This window comes from Pyxicephalus adspersus, chromosome 4 (genome assembly GCF_032062135.1).
Source record: "Pyxicephalus adspersus chromosome 4, UCB_Pads_2.0, whole genome shotgun sequence".
NCBI classification, from domain to species: domain Eukaryota; kingdom Metazoa; phylum Chordata; class Amphibia; order Anura; family Pyxicephalidae; genus Pyxicephalus; species Pyxicephalus adspersus.
The window spans coordinates 110,101,055-110,116,228 of NC_092861.1; the positions used below are offsets into that span (position 1 = coordinate 110,101,055).

Genomic DNA, 15,174 nt, shown 5'->3' on the forward strand with positions numbered 1-15,174 from the left:
AGAACAGCTAAAAAGGCATATTGCAGAGAGAGGTAAGTGAAATCTTCAGGCTGAATGTTTGTTGGCAAAATGAATGATCGTTCGTGAATATGCTCTTTTTGTATTACTCAGAGCTGTGTTTTCTTCTACGTCACTTCATCCTGTAAATGTCACTTCCTGCATCTTTCAAACGGTCTAGTGTCTATACATTGTTGGTGGATTATCTTATTATCATTAATTATTGGTATCATTACAGCATGCACAGAATCATGCACTATATGATCATTCAAAATAATCGCTAACAATTGTTGATTTGTCATTAATAATCGTTCGTTATCCAACGAATAATATATACATGTGTACGTAGCCTTAGTCCTATTCATTTAAAAAAACAACTTTTGTGTCAAGTCATAAACATTATATTTGGATTTGGCATGGAGATTGTTATCTACTACAAAGTCATGAACATATCCAATAAATACAATAAGCTCCAAACACTGATTTATGTATTCTGTGAAATATAATTTTGCTGTGGGCAAAGTAACCTTGTAGGCTTTAAATAAATGCTTAATACACCACCTAATAGACAAGTCAAAACAAAGTGAAGAAACATGGCAAGCGCTCAAGGATAGATGTGCTTAAAGTATCGTTATCCATTGCGTTTCACCAGTGGAAAAAAGTATCAATAGTACTACCCATCTAGGATGTTCTATTAGGCAGATACTGTTAGCACAGCTCACTGCACCTCCAGCTTTGATTCTTCAAGTGTTGTGGGGCACCAGGTTTAATTCCAGCTTGAAGTCCTCCAAACAACAATAGTTGTTGGGTCAAGTCTAATTCTTAACATAAAAGTAGATCTTGCTCACTGACCAGTACTATAGTTGTATTTTATCTCCCAAATGGCACATTTCAAATAAAGAAGTAACATTTACATTTCTTCATTACTCTTTGTAGGGAGGGGCCAATAGATAATTGTACTTTTCTTTATGGGTATCTTTCAGGGATGCTTTGGACTACCATAAGCAGATTAACTTCTGGTTCATTGTTTTTTTTTCTTGATTTGTAAAGATATATAGCCGATTAATGGGTATAAATGTATTAATATGTAGTCATTTTAGATTTTGTTTTCTGTACCTTATAAGTTTTCTTTGTGTTTAAGTGTGTTATGGATCATATTTTGAATATGTATCTGAGTGGAACAAATACGTGGATGATGAAAAAGTCATGGCTGTTACATTTGAAGCTATGAAAACAGTAAGCTTAATTTTTCTATAGCTATTTGCTCTCACATCTCTTTCTTTAAAAGTAATATATAAATGCAACAGTAGTTTGAAATAAATACTGTGCTTTCTGCAAGATTACTAGTAATCATCAGTGCTGGTCAAATTTAGCACTGTTCAGTTTGCCAAAAGTTCAATCAAACTGACCCCAATTGATGAACATTGGGGTCACTTTGATTGAACTTTTTACAGTTGCAAAATTAACCCGAACACAGACAAGTATAGCAACTAGCAGTTTTAGTGTATGGTCCAGCCAATCCAGCCAGTGGCCATTGACAGCTGTCACTGTGACTGTACACTATATATGTTGATTGTCTATCAGCTAGCTTGGCTGAGCCATTAGTTATACCTATATAGTTATATGTCCCTGACAAGTAAGCATACAGCCATAAGTGTCATAAATCATAAGTGACTTTAACAGGTGGATACAATTGAGCCAATCCAGCCCGAAGGTTATGATAAATACTACATACCCGTCAATGCCCTAGGCAACTAATCCTATTACTGAACATCAGTGATGTTTGGCTTTATTCATTCTGGACGATTGACTGATATCCGGGTTGAGTTTGAGACAGACCTGAAGCTGAAAACCAAGCCTTGTAAATACTATGATGTGTGTGTTTATGCATTACAAAATAGTTCTGTTTGAGGTTTTGAGCAAAGGTTTTTCTTATGCTTTCATCTATTCTTTAGGCGTCTCTAAAAGTATTGCCAGAGTGCATCTTGGTCAATAGGATAGATCTACCCCAGTCCAAGCCCCTCAAAAGATCATCTAGTTACATCTTGTTAGCAGCCTGAATTGCCCTGGCTAAAGCATAGAAAACCTTTACTAGAGATAGGCTGACTCGTATGCTTAAAAACACCCTTGAATTTTCTGATCAAACTTGGAATTAATGAACATATTACTTAATTATATATAGGAGGTTGTCAAGGGGTTTGATTTTCACATATCATTTCAATGTATGTTTTGCTCCATTGTAATAGGTTTATTGTGCAAAAAGTAATGTGAGGTTCTGTTCCCTACTTCCCGCCCCTTTTTTTACCCCCACTCCCCTTCTTCTTTTCCTAGTGGTATGATATTTAGTCAATTTGGAATTGTAACCAGATATAATATTTTTTATGCTGCTATACTCATTTCTGTGGTTATTCCCCAATTCATTTTGTATTATGTATTCATTTTCTAAAACCCTAATAAAACACCAAGAAGGTGGCTATCTCTAAATTTTTATTATCCACACATTTTTACACTCATTTTAAAAAAGAGGCTGATTTACTATAGGATTTAAAACTATCACTTAAAAAAGAGCAATGATGCACTTTTCATGGATCACAATTATCCATTCATAAGTAAAGTGTTTAAAAATTGTATCTGCATGGGATCGGATAATTGAATCAAATCTTCACCTTCTTTTTGAGTGACTTCGGATTTACAACTTTGGAATTAGAAAATCAGCCTCATCATGATTCTTCTTCTTTAACCCAATGTATTTTGTTTCTTTTCACTTTAAGGATTCTCTAACACAACTGAAAAAAATATCAGAGTTTTTTAGACTTCCTTTGACAGAAGAGCAACTTCGCGAGGTAGAAAGACGAACGTCTTTTACATCTATGAAAGAGAAATCTAAAAACACACATGGGAAAATTGGTGAAGCTCTCTTCAGAAAAGGTAGCAACAATTCTAAAATATATTATTATTGTTATTATTATTAATAATGATATTATTAAACAGGATTTATACAGTGCCAACTTATTATGCAGCACTGTACATTAAATAGGGGTTGCCAATGACAGACGAATACAGACAGTTCTAAGGGAGGAGAGGACCCATGCCCCGAAGAGCTTACAATCTAGGAGGGGAGGGGGGAATTTACACACAATAGGATGAGAGATATGGTGGGAGATAGTGATGGTTTCAAAAGACAGAAGAAGATGGGTAGGCAAGTTTGAGAAAATGGGTTTTGAGTGCTCTTTTAAATGAGTAGAAAGTAGGAGCAAGCTGAATAGGACGAGGAAGACCATTCCAGAGAGTTGGGGCAGCTCTAGAGAAGTTTTGTATCAGTGCATGTGATGAGGTTATGAGTGAGGAAGTCATTAGTAGGTAATTGTAGGAGCAGAGAGAACAGCTAAGGAGCATGTTTTTACTAGGTCAGAAATGTAAGTGGAACAACAACTGTGGAGGGATTTGAAGGCAAAGCACAGGAGCTTGAATTTGATTTTAAGGTATAAAGGAAGCCAGTGTAGAGATCTGCAGAGAGATGCAGCGGAAGAGGAGGGGTGGGAAGGATGGATGAGTCTGGCTGCAGCATTCATAATAGATTGTAGAGGAGAGAGTCGGGTTAGTGGAATACCAGAGAGGAGGAGGTTACAGTAGTCCAGACGAGAGATGACAAGAGTATGTACAAGGAGTTTGGTGGTCTCAGGGTAAAGGTTTAGGAATTTGAGGGGGGGATGATGAATTATGTTTTATCTAGGTTGAGTTACAGGAATCGATCAGACTTCCATGATGATATGGCCGACAGGCAGCATGAAACCTTATCCAGGACTGAGGGAGACAGGTCAGGGGTAGACAGATAGATTTGAGGGTCATCAGCATACAGATGGTACTGTAAGCCAAAGGAGGATATGAGACCACTGAGAGAGGAGGTGTACAGAGAAAAGAGAACCGGTCTAAGGACTGACCCTTGGGGAACACCAACAGGGAGGAGAGTGGGCGAGGAGGAGTTACCATTGAAAGAAAATTGAAAGGAGAGGTCAGACAGATAGGAAGTAAACCAAGAGAGAGCAGTGTCACTGACACCAATGGAGCGCATGATTTGTATTAGAATGGGGTGATCAACAGTGTCAAAGGAAAGATCAAGGAGAAGGAGCAGGGAAAAGTTGCCTTGAGACTTAGCTCTGATGAGGTCATTGGCCACTTTAGTGAGGGCTGTTTCAGTGGAATGGGCAGCTCAGAAGCCAGATTCGAGAGGGTCAAGGAGAGAGTTGGTGCTCAGGTAATGGGTGAAACTTTTGTAGAGAAGGCATTCAAGAAGTTTGGAGACAAATGGGAGAAGGGACGGTAGTTATAGGGTAGGGAGGGGTCCAGTGAGGCTTTCTATAGGATAGGGAGAATTTTGGCATGTTTGAAAGTGGAGGGGTATTTACCGGTAGAAAAGGAGAACTAAATAGTTTGGTTAGGGCAGGGGCCAGGATGGAGGAATGATCAGAGATCAGAGAGAATTAAGTCAAGCGGACAGGTAGTAGATGGAGATGATGAGAGAAGAGAAAAGACTTCGTCCACAGTAACAGGTCTGAGGATGGCCAGTGATGATTTACAGGTGGAAGGGGTGGGTATGGTTTGAGTGGCTCAGTGAGCCAAGATATTACCGTATTTTTCGGACCATAAGATGCACTTTTTCCCCCCCAGAAGTGGGGGGAAAAAGTCCCTGCGTCTTATGGTCCAAATGTAGCCTTCCTTCTTACCTCTCATCTGTTCCTCTGTGCCCGTGTGCGGCCTCACAGCTTGCCCGGGCCGTCTCTCCACAGTTTTCTCCTCTGCTACATCTCCTGCTGCTGTCCCATGCCCCCTGTATAGCCCCCCCTCCGGCTTTTCTCCTGTCTCCTGTTCAGCGAGGTACGTCTCCTGCTGCTGTCCCGTGCCCCCTGTGTAGCCCCCTCCTCCTTTTCTCCTGTCTTCTGTTCAGCATTCTCCTCAGCTGCTGTCCCAACCCCCCTGTATAGCCCCCCTTGGCTTTTCTCCTGTCTTCTGTTCAGCATTCTCCTCAGCTGCTGTCCCAACCCCCCTGTATAGCCCCCCTCCAGCTTTTCTCCTGTCTTCTGTGTGCTGTTGGTTTTTAATGCACATAAAATATTTTAGGACACTATTTGTTTCAGAATCTTTTTTTTCTTCATTTCCCTTCTCTAAAAACTGGTGCGTCTTATGGTCCGAAAAATACGGTATGTCTTATTTTGTCTATTTTATCTCTAATGTAGGTGGCAATGTCTTGGGAATAGATGGTTGTTGTGGGGGGAGCAGGTGTTTAGGAGGGAGTCAATTGTTGAGAAGGGGCTGCGTGTGTTGGAAGCAGCAGAGAAGTAATTTTTCTTGGTGACAGTGAACTCAGTATTAAAGCTTAGTAGCTTGGCTTTGTAGTCCATGAAGTCAGCACTGAGACCAGATTTTCTCCACTTTCTCCACTCAGCTGCACGAACAGTCTTTTGTAGCTGTTTGGTGTGATTGTTGTGCCCGGGCTCAAGGTTTGGCAGGGTGGAGGTACAGGAAGGTGGAAGGGGCAACTTTATACAAAGCCAGGGAAAGAGAGTGGTTAAACAGGGTGGCTTCATCTGGGGAGGTGATTTTGGAGAGTGCGGGGGTTGGGGATGCAAGGCAGTTTGAGAAAAGGTCGTGGTCGAGGTTACGGATTTCTTTCTGCCATTGACTAGGTCTGGGGTGTGGTAAAGGAGTGCAGGAGCTCGATAGGTTGAGGGTAATAAGGTTGTGATCAGAAAGGGGAAATGGTGAGTTGAGAAGGAGGGTGAGGTTGAAAAGTTTTGAAAATACCAGTCTAAAATGTGTCCGGCTATGTGTGTGGGGCCATTGATGTTCTGTGTGAGTCCAAATGAGGTGGTAATGGAGAGCAGTTTGGATGAGGAGGGAAGGTTGGACTTATCTACTGCAACATTAAAGTCACCAAGGATGAGGGTGGGAAGGTCATGGGAAAGAATGTGTTGGAACCAGGAGGCAATGTTATCCACAAATTGCGATACTGGGCCAGGGGGGTGGTAGACAACAGCAATAATGAGGGGTAAGGGGCTAAAGAGACAGACAGCGTGGACTTCAAAAGAGGTGAAATCCAGAGAGCATGGGGTAGGAAGGACTCTGTATGTACAGCTAGGTGAGAGAATGAGACCCACTCCACCCCCTACTTTGTTGCCAGGCCTGGGGGTATGTGTAAAGTGCAGGCCTCCATAGGAGAGAGCAGCAGCAGAGGCAGAGTCAGAGGAGGAAAGGCCAAGTTTCAGTGAGAGCCAGAAAGTTCAGAGATTTAGAAAGGAGAAGGTTGTGTATGGAGGTTCATTTATTGCCAACAGATCAGGCATTCCATAGATTGCCAGAAAGAGGGGGTAAGGACTTATGGGTAGGGTGAATGGGGATGAGGTTAGGAGAATGGAGTGTCTTGCTGAGAGTATATGGAAGAGAGAGGCTGCGTGGGGGACCTGGGTTGGGTGAGATGTCACCAGAGAGTATTAGTAAAGTAAAAAGTTGCAGGAGCACAGACAGAGAAATAAGGAGCGTGAAGGAGCAGAGAGACAATGAGTTATCAGACTGGGGAGTGCAGGGAGTAGTGCCAACAAAGAGAGAGCAGGGTGAATAATACATTTTTACAGATAACTGCGAACCATATGTGTACAATAAACAATATGGCAATCTGAAGTTCATGAGAGGCAGTCCTGTAATATGGGTTGAAGTGAGGCTTCTAAACTTACTGAGTTCCAGGAGTGGGGTATGATGATTCAATCAAAGAGATGGTTTGATGAAATACCAGTTCAGAATGGCAGCAGCAGCAGAGGATGTATTGAAGTACAGGTCGATAAATCAGTCCAAAGGCAGAAGATGGGAGTGGCAGAGTTAAAAAGCACGTCCAAGTCTGTTCCAATTCTTGTGTCAATTCCCCGTAAATAATTCCCATTGCACTCAAAATTTTGGCACTTAAGATTTGGGCACGTGACCAGGGTCTCAACATCACCTTGCCTGCTGTTTAAATAGAAGTGCTATGGGTCCTGATTATGGATGGACATTAAATAATATATATAGTAATACAGCAGTTTAAAGCCTAGATTTTAGAAATCAACAGATGTTTACATTGGGAGCTTCAGGTAGACAATAGGATTCAATTTAATTCAGCCTTCTAATCAATAAAGGCAGTTTTAAATGTCCTTAACTTGGGGACTACAGGTAGTCCCCAAGTTAAGGACACCCGACATACAGATGACTCCTAGATAGGAACGGGACTTCCCTGCTTGCACGTGTGCAGGACAGAGGCTTGATTTGGGGGAGGGGGCCGTTTGCATAACTTGGAGAAGAAGTCTTTTGCTAAAAACAACTAAGTGGGTGGTCTTAAGGACTGAGCTCTTCTGCAAGCTTTTCTAACTCTTAACTGCAGAGTTTGTCTTGGTCATTAGTTTTCTTTTTGCATATCAAAGCACAGCTTCCTCCAGAAGTTAATGAATGTCCAGGCTCCAGAAAGGTTTTGTTTTTTTTTTAATTTGTTTGAATTTTAACCATACAAATTCAACTTAACAACAAATCTAAAGTCCCTATCTCGTATGTAACCCTGGGCACTACCTGTACCTGCAGATCACCTGCAATCAGTCTCTTGGAGTTCCATGCACAGCACAGTGTAGAATGGGAGAGAGAGAAGCAGCACAGAAGGAATTACTCAGTTGTGCTCCACTGTTTGTGCTTAAGTAGTATGCCCATGAGTACATCAGTCGACTGCTTCTTCTTTTACTGTCCAGATACAGGCTGAGGGAGAAACAAGATTGTTAAGGGTTGTATCACACTTTTGTGCTGTGATGTGTTTTTCAGTAATGCAAATGTAATTCATGGTAATCATTTTATGGTGGCCGCAAGAAAGTATACTTGTGTTTTAGGGACAATGGTATTTACATAAAATAATGTCAGAAGTTTTTACATTTTAAGAGGAGAAGATGATAAGTTATGTTTTATCAAGAAAGTTACATAGTAGGTTAGGTTGAAAAAAGACATAGGTCCATCAAGTTCAACCACTAGGGAAATAAACATATACCAGATTTAAAACCCTATAAGACATAGTTTGTCCAGAGGAAGACAAAAAAACCCTTCCTTCCTGATTCCGTGAGGCAATCAGATGTTCCCTGGATCAACAGTCACTGTTATTTTTACTTTAAAGCCTTAATACCCCGTTATATTCTGTGCTTCTAGAAATCATCCAGCTTTTTCTTAAGGCAATCTATAGTAGTTTCTTAAACTACTCCGTGAGGATGCTGATTCCACATTTTCACAGACCTTACAGTGAAGAATCCTTTCCTTATCTGAAGCCTAAACTCCTGGGTTTCAGGTATCTGTAAGCCATTCATGATATGAGGGCAGACAGAACAGTCACCCAGAACAATCAAGTGTTACCTTTAATATACATTTGAAACAATTTTGTAAATGTTTATAATGTTATTCTTTAAAAATGGTGTACAACAAGCATGTCAAACTTGAAAGACCTAGATTACTGTAAAGGAAACATTTAATATTACCTTGTATCTGCTCCAATGTGTATGAAGCAACTATGGGGATTTGAGAGAAACTGACAAGATGATCAAAAATCTAACTTTACCAAATAAGAAAGAATTGTAAAAACAAGAGCTCAAGAGTGGTTCTGTTTTTCCTATATCTTGTGCAACAAGAATGAGAGACAGTTTCATCACAGTTCTTGTGTAAAACTGGAATACAGGATAGTGAGACAGTGCCCGATTCATCAACAAAATCCGCGATTGCTGGAAGCGCGAAAGTACGCGCGGCCAGCGAACGCGGTCTACCGCGGTCCAGGGACGAGTGCGCTCACACACGCGCCTTCTCACTGCCGGCCGGATTCCTGCCTTCATGATAATGAGCAATAGGGGGCGCGAATCTGCCAATTAAGGCGATTAGAGAGGAGTTGAACTCGGTTAACTCTTGGCTAACAGGAAAGAAATTAGTGATTTAAAAATATGCGTTTTTCTTAGCGCACATAAATGTTTAAAATATTTCAACAGCGCAAATATTTTTTTTTAGGGCTAAGGGTAATGTGTGTGCCATTAGAAAGAATGATTTTTTAGGGGAACAGTGACTTTTAATGCAAGATCGCCAGTAAAAAGCTGCCGGATATGCGCGGTTCCGTGCGCGAGCTTTTTCAGTTGCTGAATAGCGCAACGGCGTACGATTTTGGATCGCGAATACGAATGCGCGAGCCATCATCCGATTCTGCTTGATGAATCACTCGTGTGCACTTGATGAGTGCACTCGTCAGTGCTATTACTGCCAATGGCCACAGACAGTCTTGGAGCTAATAGAGTTACCTGTCAAAATTTTGTTTTGGAACAGGACAAGTTGGAGACTGGCAGAGCCTCTTCACTGAAGAACAGAGCAAGGAGATGGATGCAAAGTTCCATCAACATCTCGCTGGGACAAAGCTTGGAGATTTGCTAAACTATAATAAATATTGCAAGTTCTAGACATTTTCAAAATGTCACTGATTTTACTAATGTGTATCTGCAACTATACTAAATTTAATGTGTTACAAATCCTGAATAAATAATGAATTTGTTAGCTTAGTAAATTCACTTATCTGCCATGTTTAAATAATTATTGTAATGGATTTAGAGTTATTTTGTGGATGCCAATGTCCTAGCAATAGCAGTATTAGGCATTCTGAATGTTAACAGTATGACCTGGACCCTGAGGATGAAATATTAACACATACTATGGTTCTCCTTCCCTGCATTTACATTCTTATTGTATTGCTTTCAGATTACTAAATTAAACTGCATTTCTTTCAATTTTGAGCAACAATCATATTTACTTTTTTTTTCTTCATAGAATCTGTGACAAATTATTTCAGTTTCCTGGTAATCTTTATCACTTACATAAACCCACTAACATATAGATGTTTATTCCTTCTGTATAGACAAAAAAGAGGATTTGTGAAGTTTTGCCACTTTCTTTTTTGGCCATACAGGGGTATTACCTGAGCAATATTGGCATGACTGCCGAATTGGTAAATATTTTCTTCGTAATTTTTTTTTCCAAATGATGAGTCAGACTGCTTGTCATTGATTTGAAATGTACATGTACACTGCCATCCAAAAGTTTAGGGTCATTTAGCAAAATTCTTTTCTTCCATGAAAAGAAATGAATGAGTCTAAATAGAAAACAGTATGAAATGAATATTAAAAAGGTAATGTTGAGTTAAAATGATTTTTTATTTGCAATAATTGTTTATTTCAAAATTTATTTTGTCAAAAAAACCTCCATTTGCAGCAACTATGGATTGGCAATCCTTGGGCATTCTCCCTTAAATTGGATTGACTTGATGGGCACTTTTTATGTACTTTTCAGTCAAGCTGCCACCATAGCAGCTCTGTGACTGTGCTAGTCCCTCCGTCCTACACAGAAGCTTTATAATTCTTTATTAAATAGCCCTTGCATAGTTAAAATGTGTGCTTTAAGTCATTGTTCTGTTGGGGGACAAAATTGGCTCCTATCAAATGCTGCCCACAGGGTATGGCATGCTGTAGTAAAATGGAGAGATAGTCTTCTTTATATTGGGTCCTTTTCAACCTGCCAAAATCTTTTTTTCCACAAATGTAGCCCCAGATTGCCATCACCCCCGCCCCAGTTGACTCCCCCATGTTTAATGAGTAGTATTAAGCAATTCTCCAGCATCTTTTCATTTAGTCTGCATCTGACACATGCTTTTCTTTGTGATATGAACACCTCAAACTTGTGTTCATCTTTTCAAGACTTTTTCCCCAGTCTTTCTATGTCCGGTGTTTTATGATGTTTTGCTGATCTCAATCTTTTCTTTTTATTGGTCATTCTCAGATAGGGCTTTTTCATTGCAACTCTTGAAAAAAAAAAACAAGCCTTCCGGAGTTTCTTCTTCACTGTTGAGACTGGCATTTTGAGGGTCCCATTTAATGGAGTTGTCATTTGATGGTTTGTGAGACCTCTGATTCTCAAACTACATTCTTATCCTCTTGCACAGTTGTACACCAAGGCCTTCCACTCCTCTTTCTTTAGCAATCAGAGACAGTTTGTTAAGCTCTGTGGAGAGAGTAGTACACAGCAGTGTAGGAGATTTTCAGTTTCTTGGCAATCTCTTACATGGAATAGCCTTCATTCCTTCTTGCAAAAATAGACTAAAAAGTTTGGGGAGCAAGTTTCTGGACATTTTGAGTCAGTCTTCCACCTCACCAACTGATACAACAGGGTTTAATCAGTGTAACTTTTTTCAGCCATAGTGTAAGGTCCTAGTCCCCACCAGACACCAGTCCCCCATTCTAACACTGCACTCTTCACCTATAGTAAGCCCCCGCTCAGCCTGTGGAAGCTGGTTGCATTTCCAAGCACACGGTTGCCCCAGGATGGTGTCTGAAGATGGGCTGGCAAAGGACCAGGAGCCCACAGATAAAGCAGTACCAAGATTCCAACAGAGACAAGTCCAGAATACAGAGGCAAAGGTCATACACTTATTATCCCTCTACCAAACGAAGTACACGAGGGGAGGGCAAAACACAAGCAGAGTCAGGGTCACAGGGAAAATGTTGGTTCAGGCGGCATAAACTCCCAGGTAAGCAACAAGTCAGCAACAGTAAATCAGACCACTGTCTGTCCAGCACAGATTAGCCTAGCTATACGCTACAACAGGCACTGGTGACTGGGAGCGGAGAGGCTATAAAGTCCCAGCAGCCAATGGCAGTGCAAGATAGAGTCAGGAATTATTTGCCTCTGAAATCCCCTTCAGCTGTGCATATACTCACAAAGTGGTGTTAGGGATGCCAATAAAATATATAAGGCTGCACGGCTAAAGGAAAATCACTGGACAGAATAAACCATGTTTTATACTTCTATGGCACACAGCATGGAATCGGCGGGAAGATAAACAACCCCTAACATGTAGTAAGATCATTACAAAAGGTTTTTCTAATGATCAATTAACCTTTTACACTAACAGACATGCATTAGTTAACACAACATTCCATTGGAACTCAAGACTTATTGTTGCTGATAATGGGCCTCTCTACATTATTACAAATATTCAATTTATTTACAGCCATTTCCAGCTACATTAGTTAGTTAGGTACAACACTAACATTAGCTGGACGGTAATTTGCATTGATTTGATGGTATTTTAATGGACAAAACAATTGTTTTCTTTCAAAAAATTTGGATATTTTAAACTGTTCCTAAACCTGATGCCACATTTTTAAAAACTGAACTTCAGCTCCACTTTAAGCAGTAGCTCACTATCCATGTGGTTGCATTTATTGACGCTGGAATTTGTCTTAGCCCTCTCTCTTGCATAAGTTGGACTGTGCCTGAGAAGATACAGTAGATGGTCCCAGTCGCAGATCCCTAGGCAATGCAATACCTTGGGGTGCAAAAGCTTACTAATGCACTTGGCAATTGATAGGGAGGGAAATCCCACTGGACCCCACTAGTATGTCTGAGACCTGTTCCTTCATCCACTAAGGACCACATACCTCTACTGCCACCCTGACCACAGCAAGTAAGGTCTTCAGTTCACTTATGCTGGGTATATTAATTTTTCTACAGTGGAGCACCTAACACATCTTTTCTCTCCAAAGTCCTAGCTGGGTGGGTTTGACTCCTTGCACAATTAAAACAAATTGTGCTTCTTTAAAGCTGACCCTTCCCACCCCTACCAGGCTCACTTACAAAATACCCAGTGTACCTTCATGATGTCAAAGTTTACACAGTGTAGATTTTGTAACCCCTTTGCTGGGTCTGAACTTTACAGTTGTGAATTTGCATGCTTCCTGATACCAGGTATTTCACGGCAGTCATGACTGTTAAAGAAGTGGCAGAACAGCACCGTGAAAGTTCATATAAGTAGTTCATGGGAGGAGCTTTTAGTAAGCCTAAAATACTACTATAAATAATAGGTTAATAAAAAAAAATCATCCAGGTTAAGTATACCCAAGAACAAATATACCTATATTGAAGGACACTGAATTACTGTTCATATGTCCAAGCCATACAAAAGGAAGAAGGCATTCTATTGCCAACAAACTGAGACATCAATGGAATATATATGGGCTAGCAACACTTGCTGTTGGACAGCCAGACAGTTAAACATTCTGAATTGTGTGAAAATCTATAGTGATTGCTTTATCTATGAAGATCTAATTCCATACTAAGACATTGTTAAGTCACCAAAAAGCTGCATGTACCTGCTCAACCCTGGCAAGAACATAGATAACTGATCATATACTGTATGCCAACACAAGGGAAAGACATGCTGAGAAAAAAACTGTTAATTACTGTTTTAAAAGAAAACATATCAGAGGCAAGGTGCACCTGCCCTGATTAGATAGGAAGAAAGCCAAAAGCAGTACAGTTTTGCATAATCATGTTCACCTTAGTATACTCATGACCATTTTCTATCTGCAGGTCAAAGAGGGTCAATTACCACTTATAATACAAGGAAAAAGAGACTTCAACCAAATATTTTATTTGTATGCTAGCAGTTATGAAGCTAAACTCTGGGCAGTTACCATTACAAAAATATTCCTGTTACGTATGTAAGGATGTATATGATGATATAATCAATGGGTTACCTCATTTTCCCTGTTCAATCATGCAGAGGGGACAGGTTAGTTTCCAAGCTAGGCACCAAACCGTACAAATCAGAAAAGGAGAGCGCACCAACCCACCAAATCCACAGGGCTGAACAGTAGTCATTCCCAACGGGTCATTCAGCATTCCGCCAGGGTGGACCAAACAACGTCAGGGGACTGCTGCACATACACTAGATTTTTGCCACGGCTATTTGTCTTGGGCATAAACTCTAGCATAGGAGACAAAATTATATTTATAATCTCAGTTCATGTTATATTCTACACATATACAGTATATAAAAGTATACTGATTTAGTTGTGTAGTTAAGTTTGCATGTGTTTCCTCCCAAATTCTAAAAAACATGCAGTTAGGTTAATTGGCTTTCCCCAAAATTAACCTTAGACTGTAATAAAGACATATGACTATGGTAGGGACATTAGATTGTGAGCTCCTTTAAAGGGACAGCTAGTGACATGACTATGGACTTTGTAAAGTGCTGTGTAATATGTTGGCGCTATATAAATACTGGATAATAATATTAAAAATAATAATACCTATGTTTTATTATTTCATCCATCTATTGGATCAGAGCGCTTCTTGATCACTTATTGCTTTATGGACTGAATGAACGAGATATACCCACTAATAGCTTAGAATTGAGTACCCTCTTGGCCCTACCTTTGTGTAAGAATCAGTGTTATCGTAACAGTATTGTGCTATCTATAGGACGCAAATACATAAACGGAGTTATTCCAACTTTTGGGTTAAAATGTATGAGGCTAATCTGTGCTTGTGCAATGTATTTGTATAGTAGCCCTAAAGCTTGGCCTACATATGGCAACTTTTAGGCAATTCACCTTAAACCAAGCGATCTACCATCCACTAATTGATCATCCACCTAAACTTAATTAATTAAACTGGGCAATAAATTGACAGCTTCAATACAGGTAATTAACAGAGAAAGTGCACAGATCAAAAGCGATCAGGTTTTTTGAGCCAATTTTAAATCCACTTCTTTGTGGATGACACAAACCACTATTTTCTATGTAAATTTAGGTTTTGGATTACAGAATAAAAGTGGTTAAATTGCTGGAAAGTCTCCATGTGTCTCTAGGTTCAGGAAGTGACTTGTCATTCTTATTAGTAGGTCAGAGTATGTTGTATTCATTTGTATTTGACTCTTTATTTGCTTTGGTTTAGACATTGTGTAACAACCAAGGGAATGTGTGCAAGAAAAAGGCTTGGTGTGTAATCCTCCCCCTCCCTGTGCCTCCTTTAAATAGGAAGTTCTAGTATCAACTCTGTCAGTCTCTGTGCTTCTACTCTATAGGAAAGATGGCTTCTAGTGAGGAGAAACTAACAAAGAAGGAGATATTCCGGGCAGAAATGAAGAAAGTTGCAGAAAAGGCCAGCAAAATGAAACCAGAAGAGCTGCAATTTAAATATAAAGGAATTCTGTACCCTAGTCTTCTCTGCAGTGAGGCAACTTTTCAAGCCATGGAGAAACTAGAAGCCAGAGAAGATGATGTGTTTATTATAACATATCCAAAATGTGGTAAGTGT

General features: G+C 40.0%; 1 protein-coding gene across 2 annotated transcripts in view; it reads left to right on the top strand.

The window, feature by feature from the left end:
* The window catches only part of LOC140329159 (sulfotransferase 6B1-like), a 46,658-nt gene that overhangs the window by 19,172 nt on the left and 12,312 nt on the right, over nucleotides 1–15,174 (top strand). For both annotated transcript variants that reach the window (XM_072409281.1, XM_072409280.1), the window contains exons 5-7: nucleotides 1,139–1,233; nucleotides 2,769–2,925; nucleotides 14,942–15,166. In XM_072409281.1, the coding sequence (XP_072265382.1) occupies nucleotides 1,139–1,233; nucleotides 2,769–2,925; nucleotides 14,942–15,166 (477 nt within the window). The remainder of the gene's footprint in view (nucleotides 1–1,138; nucleotides 1,234–2,768; nucleotides 2,926–14,941; nucleotides 15,167–15,174) is intronic.